Source organism: Dermacentor albipictus, chromosome 1, assembly GCF_038994185.2.
Source record: "Dermacentor albipictus isolate Rhodes 1998 colony chromosome 1, USDA_Dalb.pri_finalv2, whole genome shotgun sequence".
Taxonomy (NCBI): domain Eukaryota; kingdom Metazoa; phylum Arthropoda; class Arachnida; order Ixodida; family Ixodidae; genus Dermacentor; species Dermacentor albipictus.
This window is the reverse complement of record NC_091821.1, coordinates 446,302,712-446,319,508: the sequence shown is the minus strand read 5'-3', so window position 1 is coordinate 446,319,508 and position 16,797 is coordinate 446,302,712. Positions and strand designations below refer to the sequence as shown.

Below are 16,797 nucleotides of genomic sequence, written 5' to 3'. Positions count from 1 at the left end.
CATCGTCCATCGTAATTCGTGACAGAAGTGGACGAGACCCGTTGTCATCGCGTAGAGGCTATGTCGCTGCGCTACTAAGCTCGAGGGTGCACGATCCACTCCCGGCCTCGGCGGCCGCATTTCGATGGGGCAGAAATGCAAAAACACCCGTGTACCCTGCTCTGGATGCACGCTAAAGGTCACCAGGTGGTAAAAAATTAGCCCGGAGTCCCTCACTACGACCAGCCTCATAATCTAATCATGGTTTTGGCACTTCAAATCCCTACGCTTTTTTTTTTCTGGATAAGACAGTTCAAGCTGAAGCAGCTTACTTTTCGCTACACCGATATATCACGCGCTTAGGCTCTGCAGAGAACAGCTACGTTCGCTTTGTACATGTGATAAACGTTCATCTGAGAGACACGTGCCATGCGTGGTCAGCGTGTCTGAAAGTCTACAAAGAAAGCAGTTGCACAAGCGGTCACACTACGTTCAGTTGACTCAGCAGCGGAGAGACGGCTGTAATCAGATAACCGCTGCGAGCATAAGCACAAAGTGCGTGCGCACTAGCATTCCCATTGAGCTACTGTGCGCAACTTGGTTGGATGCACAGATCTGAGTGGACATTGTGACTACGCAACTCTAAACTACGGCTGCCTAAAGCGGACGATATTTGTATGGTGTTGCTATAGGTGCGGTTAGCCTGAGAAGACTTCGCTTGCAAGCACTCCCGCTGAGCGCCTCGTACCGCGTAAAATGTGTCGCAATTAGTCCGTCAGCCCTGTCTCTTGCTGCGTTAGCAAAAAAATGCTGCCACTTTCTTGCGCACTATTCGCGGTCCTTCTTCCGGAGAACTAACTGTTCTATGTGTGCGCGATCAATCTTCATTTTACTCACATTGATCAGAACTGTCATTTACTAAGAAGAGAAGCACTTCCAGGACCCAATAAAATGCGGTATATCACCCAGTTCGATGCATTCAGCACGAGATCGAGAAGTAGCGCCGTAGAACTTAAACAAGGATGCAGGAGTGTGGGTGAACCGTGTTCTTGCTCTGTGTTGAAGGGTGGATTCAGTGTCGCTAAGTCTATTTGCTGCAGAGACAGCGATGGCAGCGATGACAGCCAGTGACAGCGATGTGTGCAGGGAGTGGGCCGCTATGCATAGCGTACGACGGACCGCCGCGGCGGAATGCTCTACAGAAACGAAAGAGTCGTGTTCGCCGTTATTATGAACGTTAAAATCTCCCTGTTCAATGGCCGCTGGTATTGTTCAATGGCCACTGGTAGGTGGTTCTATAAGTACGATAGGGTGCCGAGCATGGACCTTGCGAATCATGGCATCCACGCCGCAACTTTGTCGTCAGCATAACTGTCGGTGAGGATCCCACATTTCGATGAATGGCATGCGCGTCGGCGCGATTCGAGCGAAAGAACAGGACTGCGAGTAAAGATGGACACGCATGCGCGCTGCAACACTCTCGACCGCAAGCACTACACCGTCGGATGGCGCCCACGTACAATTTTGCACACGCTCCCATGGGCTCTAAACTTAGGAGCGGGACTGCACGAGGGTAGTTTGAGAGGTGTGGGAAAAATAAAAGATATTGCGCTGCAGTTGTGTTTTTCTTTTGGTGGCGCGCGAGAAGCACCCTTCATATGACGACCTAACTTGTTCACGCTGGTGCGGACAGTTAGTAAGCTTGTGATAGCCATTGGCACTTAGCTGTGTGGTCATTCCGGCAAAAATGGAAAAAGAAGAAATTCGGCTAGTGATCAAACACTCTTATTTAAAACACTGGACGGCTGCCCAAACTACAAGCGAGTTGAGCAAAGTGCACTTAGACACTGCACCATCACTGAATACCATTTACTACTGGATAAATGAACTCAAACTTGACCGAATTTCAACGCAAGATGAAGCACGTCACGCGTACCAGTGGAGGTCACCTTGCCAGAAATGGTACCGAAAATTCATGTAGTTGTCACGGAAGACCGCCGAGTGATGGTACGTGAAATATTGGAAATTGTAGGCTTCTCGCTAGAGAGAATTCACAATTTCCTTCATGCGAAACTGCAGATGAAGAAGGTCTCTGCACTTTTGGTATCGTAACTGTTGACGATCCACCAAAGGCGCATGAGGGCAGACACTTGGAAACACTGTTTAGCGTTGCTTAATCGCAATCCGCAAGACTATGCATGTCGATTTGTGACAGTTGACGGGAATGGATACATCAATAAATTCGAGAGTCTAAACAGAAGTCAAAGCAATGGACTGAGCCTGATGAAGGTGCCCCAAAAGAAGGCAGAGACTGTTCAGCCGGAACGGTGATGGCGACTGTCTTTTGGCATTCACGATGAGTAATCTTTGTAGACTACATACAAAATAGCAAAACGATAACAGGACCATAGCATGCAACACTCCAAGATCAACTGAAAAAATAATTGCATACTAAAATACCTGGGTTAGCACGGGAAAAAATGCACTTTCGTCAAGATAATGCTCTGCCTCAAAGATCGCTTGTGGCTATGGCCAAAGTGCACGAGTTAGGCTTCGTGGTTGTGCCTAATCCACGCTATTCTCCGGATATCGCCCCATGCGACTTTCGCCTCTTTCGAAACCTGAAGAACTGGTGGGGTGGAAAGAAGTTTTCTTCAGGTGTAGAGGCTATATGAGTGGTAAATGACTACTTCAAGGTCCTCGAGCCATTCTTCTTTTTTTCTGAGGGAATCAAAAATTGCAGCAGCGCTGGAAAAAGCATGTGGAGCAGGAATGGAACTATGTTTGAAAAATAAGATATTGCGTTTTGCAAAGATGGTATCTTGATTTCCGTTTTACCACACTTATCAAACTACCCTCGTGCATCCCATAAATTGTTCTAGCTAGAATGGAGAGGCATTGGTATTGTTTAGCTCATGCGCGAAATCTGAGTAGACAAGTCCTTTTCACTGTAGCATTAGCGAAAACGATCAAGAAATTGTGGATACTGCACGTACTTTTAGCGTCGAGTGACAACGTCATAACAGTGCAGATTCGGTGAAGATGAACATGCGGAGAAAAATACAGAGATAAGGCGCCTCAGAAAGGCTGGCCAACGTTTCGATAGGAGGACCTATCTTCGTCAAACGTGGCCTTGTCATCCTCGGTACGTTAGTTTTAAAGGGTTAGTGCAGTGACGTCACGTGCATTTGTGGTTGGTGGCGGTTGGTTATAATTAATACAATAAAGAAAAGGAGGAAAGAAACAGAAATAACAAGAAATGCAGGTTTTTTTTGTTATTTCTCCTTTCTTTTCCTCTTGGTGTGCCCCCCCATTCTTTCTCTTTCTTTTTCATTCTTTTCTTTCGCCCCGCCTTCGCACTTTCCCGCTCTTGTAACCTCGTCTAGGGAACGACGCTCACAGACGTCAGGTGATAGCGCTCATTACCTCTAAAGTCTCTCCCTTTAAAGCCAACCACCCCCCCCCTCCCCACAACAAACGCACGTGACGTCCCTGCACTGACCCTTTAAAACAAACATGCCGAGGATGACGAGGCCGCCTTTGGCGAAGATAGGTCCTCCTATCAAAACGTTGGTCAGCCTTTCTGATGCACCTTATCCCTCTTTACAAACTTTAAACCACAGTGGGCTATTCCATCTGTCAACCCCTTTCTTGATTTTGGGCTTCAATGACCCTGATGGTCTCTCGGAGGTCGTCGGAGCCCAGTGCCTGAGTTTTCTCAATCGTCGTTGCCTCTGTCAAGAACTCAGCTGCGGTATTCGGTGGGTTGCGGAACAGTCCGGCGAAAAGTTCTTGCTTGACGCCCTGCACCAGGAGGCAGACTTCTTTCTCCTGCGACATTTACGGGTCGGCGTGCAGGAAAAGACGGGTCACCTCTTCCGTGAAGATCACTATGTTCTCATAGGGCACCTGCATTCAGAGTTCTAGTAGAGCATTGGCGAAGTCTTTGCGCACGACCCCTTTGAATATCTGGAAGATCCGCTTCTGAATAGCTCCCACCTCGTTAAGATGATTTCTCGATTCTCGAACCACGTCCTGGCGGCATCCTCGAATGCAAAAAGCACATGGCGCAGTTTGCCATCACTGTCCCAGTCGTTAAATGCAGCGATCCTTTCATGCGTCTCGAGCCAGCTTTCAGGGTTCTCGAATGTAGAACTGCGAAAGGTCGGCGGCTCCCTGGGCTACTGCCGCACGACCGGTGTCGGTTACGTTAGGTCTGTCACTGTAGCTGTAGTGTGGGCCGTGCACTTCCTGGTCTTCTCAGGCAAAAGTGCGGGCTTCGAGGGCAATCCTTGCAGCCTGCGGTGAGTTTGCTCATCCTTGACGACGTCGGTATTGTCTTCGTGGTTCGGGCTTGGGTCGCGGCTTTGCGGGGGTCTCGGCACAAGGACGCATTAGCACCTCCACCAGATGTAACGTAGTAGCTACGCTGAATAATACAGTGGCCCAACTGTGTATGACGAAACTAAATTTTTATTCGGAGAACATGTACCCCCAAAAGCTTGTACTTACCACTTGCTAATACTTCTACTTACTGACTGAAATAAAGAAATGGTAAATAATGAAAATGACACTGGATGAAAAAAGAACTGGCTGCAGGTGGGATACGAACCCACCTCTGCACATTACGGGTGTTTCGCATTGCGCGTGCTTCGCATTAGACGTGGGTTCGTATCCCACCAGCAGCCAGTTGTTTTTCATCCACTTTAATTTCGATCAATGTATGATTTTTTTTAATTCAAATATTAAGTACAAGTTATTTCTAGCATGCTGCCTATGGTGTCGTTGTTCTTTGGCTTCTTATGATATGACTAATAAGAATCGGGCTCCTCGGTACTGTTTTTTTCTATTTCGTTAGATTACCAGGGACGGGAATCTTGGGATATGGATGCTTTCACATACAATTTGTTCCTTTATTGCCCATCTGGCATCAGAGGGTGCTAAGAATCTCTGGACCCGGACCGCCTGCCAACGGAAACTGACCCCGACATCCTTTAGGACTCGAACACTCTCGAGGATAGCTTAGCAGGGCTCCTTGTTGAACTATCAGGCATTGTTTCGGATGTCATCGGCCTTAGAGAGATAGCTTAGCAGGGCTCCTTGTTGAACTATCAGGCATTGTTTCGGATGTCATCGGCTTTAGAGAGATTAGATGAACTAGTGAGGCTTGTACAGTGCTGACTAATGGCGATGCCCTCTGCTATAGAAGTCTACCAAATAAGAAGCAATACGGAGTAGGATCCCTAATCAATAAGGACACAGCGGGCAACATTGACGAATTCTACAGCTATAATGACCGTGTGTTAGTAGTCGTAATCAAACTTAATAAGATGTATAGATTAAAGTGATTACCAACCTACGCTCCAACATCCAATCATGATAAAGTAGATCAGTTTGATGAAGATGTTGAATTAGCGATGAGAGAAGTGCGAATTCAGTACACAGTAGCAAGAGGCGACTGCAATACAAACGTGGGGAAACAGCAGGCTGATGAACAAGCAATTAGCAACTACGGCGTCGATTCCAGAAACAAAAGAAGAGAGATGTTGGTAGAATTCGCGGAAAGGAATAAGCTGCTAATAATGAACACCTTCTTCAGGAAGTGTAGCAATAGAAAGTGGACCTGGAAAAGCCCTAATGGCAAAACAACAAAAGAAATTGGTTCCATACTTTCTGTCAATCCAAGCGTAGTGCAAGGTATTGAAATGTTAGGTACAATAAAGTGCAGTGATCATAGAATAAGGAGGTCTAAGGTTCGCCTCAATTTGAAGAGAGAAAGAGTGAACTTGGTTGGGTAGAAAAAGGCCAATCTAGAGGCAGTAAGGGTAAAAGCAGAGGAATTGACGCTGCTACTTGCAAAGAAATATGCAGCCTTAGAACAGAGAGATGACGCTGACATAGAGAAAATAAGTAATGAAACCTTAGCTAGGCTGCCGTCAGAGGCAGCAGTTAAAGTTGAAGGTAAGGCACCAAGGCAACCAATAGGCAACCTAAGTAACAAAGGACCTAATAAAGAAACTATGAAGAATAAAAGCGTCGAACTGAAGAGATAAGGTACAATTTCCGGAACCGTCAAAAGTGATGAACAAGGAGAAAATGAGATATTCAAAATTATAACGTAATAAACATTGAGGAAGCAGTAAAAATGGATGCAGAACGAAATCACAAACCAAGATGTGTGCACTGAAAGACAAGCAGGGTAATATCATAAGCAATCTCGAAGGCATATTAACCAACTGCAACCTGCGGTTTGCAGATGACATTGTCTTCTTCAGCAACACTGGAGACGAGTTACAGCAAATTATTGAGGACCTTAACAGAGACAGCGTAAGAGGAGGGTTGAGGTCTAATTTGCAGAAGACAAAGAAAATGATCAGTAGCCAGGCAAGGGAACAAGAGTTCAGGATCACCAGTCAGCCCTTAGAGTCTGTGCACAAGTTCGCTTGCCAAGGTAAATAACTCACAGGGAATTGTGATCTTGACAAGGACGCCCACAGAAGAATAAAAATAGGTTGGAGCGGATGCGTTAGACAATTGACGTCAGCTCCCGACTAGAAGCTTAACATTATCATTGAAAAGAAAGGTGTACAATCAGTGCATTTTACCGCTGCTGACAAATGGTGCAGAAACTTGGAAACTGACAAGGCAGCTTGAGAACAAGTTAAGGAGTGCGCAAAGAGCAATGGAACGAAGAATGCTAGCCAAAACGTTAAGAGACGTAAAGAGCGGTTTGAATCGGAGAGCAAACGGGTGTAGCCGATATTCTAATTGACATTAAGCGAAAGAAATTGAGCCTGGCAGGTCACGTAATAACCGTGGTAGCATTTTAAATAACCGATGGACCATTAGGGTTACAGAATCGGTGTCAACAGAACAGAAGCGCGATCGAGGACGGCAGAAGACTAGGTGGGTCGATGAAATTAGGAAATTCGTGGGCGATAGATGGAATTGGCTGGTGCATGGCAGGGGTAAATGGAGATCGCAGGGACATGCCTTCTTCCTCAAATAGATATAAAATAGAATGATGATGATGAAGAATAATAAAATTATTATTATTATTATTATTATTATTATTATTATTATTATTATTATTATTATTATTATTATTATTATTATTATTATTATTATTATTATTATTATTATAATTATTAAAGTGATCACGTACTCGTGACGACTGCGGCAGAAAGGATGTTCAACATCCGCCGCGAAGGTTTGTGAATGGTGGCGCTGGTCAAGACTCTCAGGGTTATTTATAGCAGTAAAGCATGAATACCCCAGAAAGCGGACGAAAAAAACGGCGGTAGCTGAATTGGTAAGACCATCTCACGTGTAACGCAAAGACGGGTTTGTGTCCCACCTGCACCCAGTTTTACCATCCGTTTTCATTTCCATTATTTTATGATTTGTTTATTTCACTCGGTAAGCTCAATAAGTTCTGTTCTGATGTCCTTGGTGTTTTTCTTTTTTGGCTTCTTATCATACGATTTACAAAAACCGTGCCCCTGGGTTCTCTTTCTCCTCGTTCATTACATTGCGAGAGCCTCAAGTCCGGCAACATTGACGTCTTCAGGTACCACGTATGGGTTTATTGAGCAGTTGCTTTCGCCCAAAAAGACCACGTACGCGTGACGTCTGCGACAGAAAGGATGGTCAACATCCACCGCCAAGATTTGTGAGAGATGGCACTGGTTAGTTCTAGTAGTAAAACATAAATGCCCCAGAACGTGGGTGGAAAAAGGGCGCCGCAGTAGCTCAGTAGGTAAGAGCATCGCACGTGTAATGCCAGGACGTGGGCTCGTATCCCACCTGCGGCCAGTTGTTATTTCATTCACTTCAGTTTCAATTTTTTATACTTTATTGGTTCATTTAGCAACTGGCAGTCATTTCCCCTAGGTTGTCGGTGTCTTTGTTGGCTCTATCTATATGATTAATAAATATCGGACCCCTCGGTACCATTTCTTCTCGTTCACACACACACATATATATATATATGTATATATATATATATACACTATTTCTTTATTTATTCAATACTGTCAATCGCGTCAGGGATCGTAACAGAAGGGGCATTCAAAAAGCAAAAAGTACATTGCCATACAAACATGCCAATATAAAACGGTTTAGAAATACACATTAATACATAGAATAAGCTTATACATCAGCAGGAGTAAAGAAGATATAATGAGGTTCATATATACTTGTGGCACGTGATCAGTCCGGCAATTGTGCGCTGACGAACATTATGTGTGGCGTATAATTTGCTTTCGGAAGAAATTTAGCTTGCTTAGTAACACTCGCTGATGCTGCCAATGTATCTAAAATAACCATAAATTTGATGACTTGGTAATTGTTTATTACTTCTACCACGCAAGAAACGATGGCTGCAGTAATCAACGTACAATGGAAAACTATTTTTGTGAAATGCAAATGTCTTTCGTATTTGTCTGATGCAGCTGCTGTTTTAAGGCAATCAAGAGGCTTCGATAGGTGGCGTATGCCTGCTTGCGCATGTTGAACAATCTGAATTAACTTCAGCTTCTCACAGAGCCGTTGCACACATAGAGAAATCGCCATTTTCGTACTTCCAGCACGTGTGGCGCGGACAACGAACCTATTCATGCTTTCCAACATTTGTCTAAGGATAAGCGTATGCAACCTATCGCATTCCTCTGAAAGGCTCACGAAGCAATTACTTCTGAATGCACGGATTGGAATCACGCTTTGAATAAAAAAGGGCGACGCTTTTGATAACGGCCATCTAACCATTTGGTCGTGACCTTTATCACTTGTCGGGTACTTTGTGAACATTATCTTTGTTTGATATTGATGCACTTGCTGACTAATCTAATCACAACGCACCGGAAATTACGCACGACAACATGTGACAACTTCTTCATTAAAGGAGGTCTCACGTTCGCCACGAGCCACAGTTCTGCGAGGAAAGAACCTAGCTGACAGCGGATCTCTGCTGAAATGGGTGAGTGAATATTTAGCTTGATAGTAGATATAAGATTAAGATATAAGATATAAGATAGAAGATTCTTCGTTAAAACAACAAGGTGACCAAAGAGAAAATTGGACGTAAGAAAGACGTGGAAATAATCATATATATGCACAAGAATATAAGAGAGGCCAAACTAATGCAGAGTATACCAACTGATTTTAACTATTGGACAACAATTAAGCCCCTTATTTTACTACTGCAATATCTGGAGCGAAACAAGGCTGCCGTGTTTCATTTGATGCCTCTTGTTAATTTTGGTGCATAAGCCTGGCGAGTATAAAAGAACCGATTAGTAAATAAATGGAGGGAGGATGGTCACGGTACAAAAAAAATATCTTCGTTGGGGAGCTTTTGTTAATCCGGGGCATGCATTAAGGTTGGCGGAAATGAGTAATTTGCCAAAAAAAATCGAAGGTGAAGATCATATGAACAAGTTCCGTAATTCTGGGTACGTCACATCTACACGACAGATTGTAAGAGTTTTCTTGGTTATTTTGTTACCTTAAAGACATGGTATCTGAATCTCTTATGCAAATCGACAAACGAAGAGCCAGGGAATCGCTTTATGCCACCAACAACTCAATACACGTGCATACGTTTTCTGTGCACGATTGAATGCTGTGGAATATTTGCTCCGAAGGCAATGTAAGGAATCTCATCGCATCTGTTCTGATACTGCAGCCATGAAGCACTTTGTTGCAACAGCCTTTCTATTTGGTGCCCTTGCTGTAACAGGTAAGTTGCACTTCGTCACTTACCTGACATTTTAAATACTTCTTGCTTTTATTATTAGGTAGCTTTATTACACCACGACTAGAGCGGCTTTTGTTCGTTAGGTGTGGCGTTTTCTGCCCTCTTCACTAAAATAGTGTCGGTATACAGTAGGTAAACAATTACCTCTATGCATCGCACTAGATTTTTTTAGAAGGTTGTAGCACGTACATTGTCTCACTTCCGCGGAACGCTATGACTGACGTACAATTCACCTTGGAGATATACGAGCAACATCAGATATACGCAAACGGGAACAAAGCAGCATATACGCTGTACTTTCCGTGCAGGATTAAATGCGTGCGTAAACCACGAAGTTTTCTTGTGGTCATCCAGATAAATATGTGCAGCATTTTTTTTTTCTCGAGTCTCCAAGGCACGAAAATGCGAGGCAAATGTTATTCGATCGACGACCATCTATCCTTACGAAAAATACTTGGCCCACAGCCAACAGTCAGATTCCAGAAAAAAAAAACAACCCTTGTCGCTTTAAAATTTTTCTTCTGAAACACGAGTTTGTTATATTTATATTGCATTTTCGTGGCCACTAAAAGCTGCATACGTGATTTAGGTTTACGCGTGTGTTATGGTGTGAAATGTTGATGTCGCATGGTATGTATTAGTATATATGCGGGTATGTGCACACGTCTGTAACACTGTGAAGTTAAGTACGTGTTCTTGTACAATTCGAAGCACTTGTGCTTCGATTTGCAACTGTATACGTGTTCATCTCCTGCAGGACCCAGGACTTATGTACAAGCTTTGTACATGAGTTTCTTGTCATACTTTTGTAGCACATTTTGCAACAAACTTTGTTGCAAAATTTTCCTTTGCTAAGTAAGGAGCGGTATCCTGTCCCACATGAAGGTGTCAAACTCTCCTATTAGGTCATGATAATTAAAAAAAATGAAAGCTTGGCTTTCTCGATTCTTTGCTGCATATTTCATGGTACTCCGATGTTACTTGCTGCATCAGCCAGAGATGTGTTCACTTAGGATCAATCGCGAGCACACTGAAAATGTAATTTGAAGTTGTTTAAAGAAACCAATTAAAAAATTTAGCCCGCAAAGTCTGCCGAAGTGCAAGTTGAAATTGAATACTAAGGTAATTTTATGTACTTGGCAAGAAAATATAGTTTTCCTGATTCCTAGTCAGCCTCCTGAAATTGTTCAAGGGTATAATTCTCTACACCAATCATTCATACTAGACTCACATCATATTCACTCCTCACGACTCACTCCTCGATCGCAGGGGGGGTGGGGGGGGGGGGTGATTTTAACGGCGCTAGAAGTACGCGGACGCTTCAAAACGCATTTTCTCTTAAAATAATCTCTTCTTCGCATGAAACAAGGGTTTCGAGGTTTCTGGTATGGTATTTCAACAGTCCACGTTGACTTAATATTAACCTTTGGTGTCCCTTTAAATACGCATCATCCCGACCAGACAGGCTTCCGTCATACTCTCGTCTTCATGTGTGTGTGTGTGTGTGTGTGCCCGCGCGCATGTGTGTGTGTGTGTATTGTAAATATCTATTGTAAAGAGGGTATAAGTTTCAAGTTAAGCTTAAATATGTTTAAAAGCCCCACTGTTTCTCATCAGTACCGAGTAGTCTCCAAAGGTGCAAAAAGGTGCAATGTGGCAGACACCGCTTGAATTGAATTTATGCTTGAGGTTCATATGAACATAGGGCAGTGCGTGCTGTAAGATGCTAACCATTCTAGTGAATATTCAATGGTGGATGTGTCTTTCTTCACCTCGAATGACTCTTAGGAAACGGAAATGGCGAATCTGCACGAAAATTTAGACCCACATAGAGATGCTGCACTTATAAAATCCGCTGGAATATTTTGTTTTTTAAGCAAGGTATTTGTTAAGGTGTGGTGTATGTCTCGATCTCCGACCGATTTCTTTAGAGCAACTGAACAACAACTATAAGTTACCACTCAACTTATAAGCGTTTCAGGACACAAGGGTTGCTTACTATAAACTTTGCCTCGTTCAAACGTAGTGAACAGAGTTGTTCACTCTCAGAGGAGCGAATTCCAGCTATTATTTTCGTGGTCATATTTAAAATAGTTTCTGCTGCAGGGGCACAAACGCATGCCTGCTGCAACAAACGGGTGGCTCGAGGTGTTTCTGGATGAATACGCGTGGCTTCAAGCAGCACCCGCTATTCGCTCATGGGAGCGAGGGAATAGCAGAAAACAATTGCCTTAAAACAATTGGAACACTAACTGACGAAAACAGACGTACACACTCGCCCAATCACTCAATTTTAGTGAATGCGATAATGCCAAGCCAGCGATGAGCTAAAGGCACATGTCTCTCGGTAAAAAATATTAGAGTGGTAACTAAAATCACCCCAGACAGTTTTGGGGTACCTTATATGTGTTTTTACACCTCCTTGTATTTTGCGCCATTGTATATGTTACAAATAGGTATTAACAAACTGAAGCCTTGACACGGAATGTATGGCCAACCCTTACTACTTCGACATTTGTTTGCAGCCGAGAGGTAGCTCCTCGAGACGATTGAAACACCCATTAACACCACACACGCAAGAACGCAGTAAAAGATTTCAATACATCTTTACTAGATCCTAAGCCGCACATATGGCGATCGGCCCCGACAGCATGCGGCCTAGAAAAACTGTATTTTCAGTTTCGATTTCTAATTTCTAAGCCTGAAAGCAGCCTCTGATGAAGCGGTGTTTCGCGGCAACTCGCCATGGGTCGGTCGTGAGAAAACACCTAATCCACGGCAGAAACCAACACATCGAGTAAAGCAGTAACCATACGAAACATTATTTTTCTCTCTCAGTGCATATTTGGCGTCGTGGTACTGCCATCGGCGGGTGAAGTTCCCAGCACGTGATATATAGCACACCAGATGGCGGAACATCGACATCTGCGGTCCACTTGGTCAATGCCGCTATAAGAAAGAATGTGTTTGAGATTATACAGCGCGGTTATGACGCACTTTGAAAGCGATGCGCTGACGCCGGGCGCGTCGACGTCGAAGATACCTCTCGAACTTGCTCACTGTAGTTGCCGATTTAAGCATCGCCCAGGAGGAAGCATCAGGCGGAGGGTCGTAAACATAAGAACGCATATCTGCCGGCAACTCCCTGCATCATGCACTGCTCTTCATCCTAACCTTCAGTGGTGCTTTTGCATTCACCAGCCTCAGCTATATACTGCGTAATCACAACTGGATCCGACAATAAATAACCTAAATTTACTTTCATAGGTTAACTCAGTGGCAGATCGGAAGAACTATGTAATGTTTGGATAAGGCCGTGGACAAGACATTGAAGAAGTGCTGCCTGCCGAGCAAAACGACGATACTTGCCCTGAATCAAATCAAAGCACGCCGCATGCTCCTGATTGTTAGTCCAATTCTTTGTATACGTGCGTGAAGTCAGAGATCAGGAAATCGCTGCTTTCAGCGACGTCAAGCCTTTCTGTGTAGCATGCCTGTTCACATGCAGAAGAAAGAGAAATAATTCGGACACCGATAACGTTGTATCTCGATCATAAAATGATTTATGTGTAACGTATGCGTACCTGATAATTACTCAATACGCTCTACTTACTTTCCAATTCAGTAATATATATCGACACATTCGGACAATTCAGGGCGGCGATAACAATGTAACTTACAGTTAAAAATGACAGAGCTCACATAATTTATTTACACAAACGTAATGCCTTGATTTTATTGCCTATTTCGATCAAAGAAGCTCGAGAACAACTTGAAGACCGAGCAAAGAGCTATAGAAAGAAAAATTACGCGTGACGTTAAGAGAAAGGAAGAGAGCGGTGTGTATCAGGTAGCAAACAGCGACAGCTGGTACTCTAGTTTACATTGGTAGAAGAAATGAAGCTGGGCGGGCCATGTATTGCTTAGGGCAGACAACCAGTGAACATGAGGGCTTCAGAGTACGTGCCAACCGAAAGGAAGCACATTCGAGGACGGCAAAAATCTTAGGTAGGGTAATTAGGAAATATGCAGGCGCAAGTCGGAATTAGCTACAGCAAGACAGCGGTAATTGGAGATCGCTGGGAGAGGCCATTGTTCTGCAGTGGACATTGAATCGACTCCTGCTGCTGCTGCTGCTGCTGCTGCTGCTGCTGCTGCTGCTGCTGCTGCTGCTGCTGCTGCTGCTGCTGCTGCTGCTGATGATGATGATGATGATGATGACGACGATGATGAGTTTCTTGATTTAGCCATAGGGGCTCATGAAAATCAACTAAACCGATTTCAACAGCAGTAGTGTTGCTATTTTCTTGTCGCTTCAATAAATAATAATTTGTTAACAGCGTGCTAAAGCTATATAAAGCTACTTTCCAATACGACAATTCATGTCGCTAATATATTATTTCAGCATGGGCATCCACAGTTCACGAAGATGAACCCGAGGTTAGCAACTCCTTGGAGGCCACTTCAGAAGATATCGCAAATGAAGCCATTCTTATTGGTCAGATGCTACGTGACGTGGCACACGATCTGGCTCACGACGAAACACTTCATGATGAGGTAAGAAAAACTAAACTTGAATTATACAAATCCCGTTGACAGCACGCGAAGAATGCTCTTACGCGAAATCTTAAATTGCGCTGCACTACACTTATCTGCTATTGTTTTTACTGTTGGAGCTAGGTGAATCTTTGGAACCTTGTGCCGTGTAACCAGCCGCTTTAAAGACAACAAAGCAAAAAAGAAATTATGGCGATACAGCGGTAAATGCGAGAGCAATGGATTAGCATTTTGTCACACCATGTTCAGTTCCCGGATCCTTCATTTAAACAACGTAGGCTAGTTTGCCAAGTGCAGGTGCATTCGACACAGATCAACGAGGAATACAGTGCAACTGACGGTGGTGTGAAATAGACTATATATATATATATATATATATATATATATAGGGTGTGTGTGCGCGCGTGTCTGTTTACGTGTACCATGTGATCACTTTTACACTTGACACGTCCTTTTTTTTAAATTAGACATCGCTCATTCTAACACATTAAAGGTGAGCTTAACAGGCTGGAGAGACCTTACCCAACCGCTGATCCAATGAATCTTGAATTTAGTATTACGTATTGCCTATGTCACCAGCACTTGTTCAAGGAGCGTCTGGACATGCCATCGTCATCATACCACTGAACTTAGGCATCACGAGCTTGAAGCTCCTGACGCCTAATGATATGCATAATAAAAGTGAGACGGCGATGTCATTCAGACTGTCTTTAGACTGCTTGTAGAAATCTTTATGAAATACCGAATATTCACATAAATTCCACACATCCCTTATTGAGGTCGATAGATCTCAAGTGCTGCCTAACTTAGCCTCCCTTAAAGACCAAATGCAACAAAATTTTCTACCGTGTAGAAAGCCTAGATTTAAATAATGTACATATAAAGAGGCCTACAATCAATATTTTAGACTTGATGTATGAACACAAGCTTCATGAAAGGATCGCAAAAATAGTGAGTTTTGATGCCGAGACTAAGAAAAAAATGGCGTGGCTATTTCTGCTCGCCAGAGTTGACGCATGACCTAAGGCTAGGCCTCGAAGCATGGAATCCCAGGTGGCAACGGTACAGCCGTGTAGTCTGCAAAGCAACAGTGCTGCAAAGCGTAGCAATATCGCATGGCTTGTTTGGTCTTTGTGGTTCTACAGCCGTGACGACTGCAGGCAAGCCGAACGCGCGGTGAGAGCTCTGTGATGCAGTTTGCGGGACGTTCCGTCATAGCATCACCACCAGGTGCGCGCATCCTCTGCTTAGGTGCTGTTTAAAACCTGCTAACAAAAACACTGCACAATTCCCAGCTCTTCTGTTCTGCCAAGATTGGTTCAGTGGTATGTACAAATAATATGGAGCAAATTTGTCCTTAAGAAGTGAAACTTTGTTGTAGTTGGCATTCATAAAAGTGTTTTTTTTTTCTGCGGTGCACACCGACATACCGTATCAGTGGTGCCTCAGTGCATGCAGCTAACATCCAGAATGCATGTGCATTGCAATGTGCATGTGCATTACATGTACAAAGAGAGAGGAGAAACTGAAAAAGCGCAGGTATTATCGCTTACAATAATTTACATGAACGCTATAAGCAAAATTAAGTGGAAACATTTATTTATATGTTCTTTATATAATTCCCCATCACTCACAAATTATGGTAGCTTACTAACACGTAGCGTTGTTCTTACGGTAGAACAGCAGCAGAAATTTATATATTTCATAAGTGTGAAGAAAACCCTGCGTAGGCACGGATAGTATAACCAGAGGGCAGTAAGTGTAATAATTACTCCGCGACAATGCTTCGGGTGCAATTCATGACAAATCGCCATACGTTAAAGAGCTGTTCCCGTAATTGCTAACTCCGCATTTTTTATGACATTTTACAGCAGGAAGAGTATTCGATGCGTAGCTTCTGGACCAAGTTCAAGGCTGCAATGAAAAAGGCAGGAAAGAAGGCCAAGACCGTTCTTAAGGCCGCCGGAAAGCACTCTAAGGAGTCGATCAAGATCATCGCCAAAGCGGCTGCCCAAGTTGCCATTAAGAAAGCACAGGAAAAACTGCAAGAGAAGGCTATCACATTTGCTACAAAACTACTCGGCAACGCAATTGCTAGCTATGCAGCTGAAGATAGTGCAAGTGAAGCAGACTTCGTCCAATACTTCTGTTCGCGCCTGGACCAAGAAGGACGGAGACTCATCCATAAAGGAGAAAAGCTGAAAACACTGTAAAATATGCTCTGTCCATCCACGAGAACAAATTTTACCAATGAAGAATGTCACGAATTCTACGGGCCTTTGGTCTTTCGTAGCTTTCTTGTGTACTTGCGTCGCCTCCCAACTGAGCAATCTTTAATGACGCGATATGAGCGTTAATTTTATTGAGCGGAATACTTATCACTTATTATCAGTTGCCCTCTGATTCATTATTACACACAAAAAATTGGGGCATAGGTCGACGTCAATATTTTGCCGTATATTTGTCCCACTTAATCTTGCAGTTCTTATGTCCCCCTTAAAGTC

The 16,797-nt window shown here is 43.7% G+C and overlaps 1 protein-coding gene across 1 annotated transcript; it reads left to right on the top strand.

Moving 5' to 3' along the window:
- Positions 1–8,886: 8,886 nt before the first annotated feature.
- LOC135915341 (uncharacterized) lies at positions 8,887–16,565 on the top strand. Its single transcript, XM_065448378.1, has 4 exons — positions 8,887–8,956; positions 9,665–9,718; positions 14,142–14,293; positions 16,165–16,565. Exons 1-4 carry the CDS (start codon positions 8,953–8,955, stop codon positions 16,504–16,506), a joined length of 552 nt encoding a protein of 183 aa, XP_065304450.1. The 5' UTR covers positions 8,887–8,952; the 3' UTR covers positions 16,507–16,565.
- Positions 16,566–16,797: the final 232 nt, after the last annotated feature.

Bases quoted from the DNA above. Each gene is read 5' to 3' on its own strand.
- LOC135915341 (XM_065448378.1), top strand. The intron at 9,719-14,141 runs GTAAGTTGCACT...ATATTATTTCAG, and splicing joins TGGTGCCCTTGCTGTAACAG to CATGGGCATCCACAGTTCAC. The intron at 14,294-16,164 runs GTAAGAAAAACT...GACATTTTACAG, and splicing joins ACGAAACACTTCATGATGAG to CAGGAAGAGTATTCGATGCG.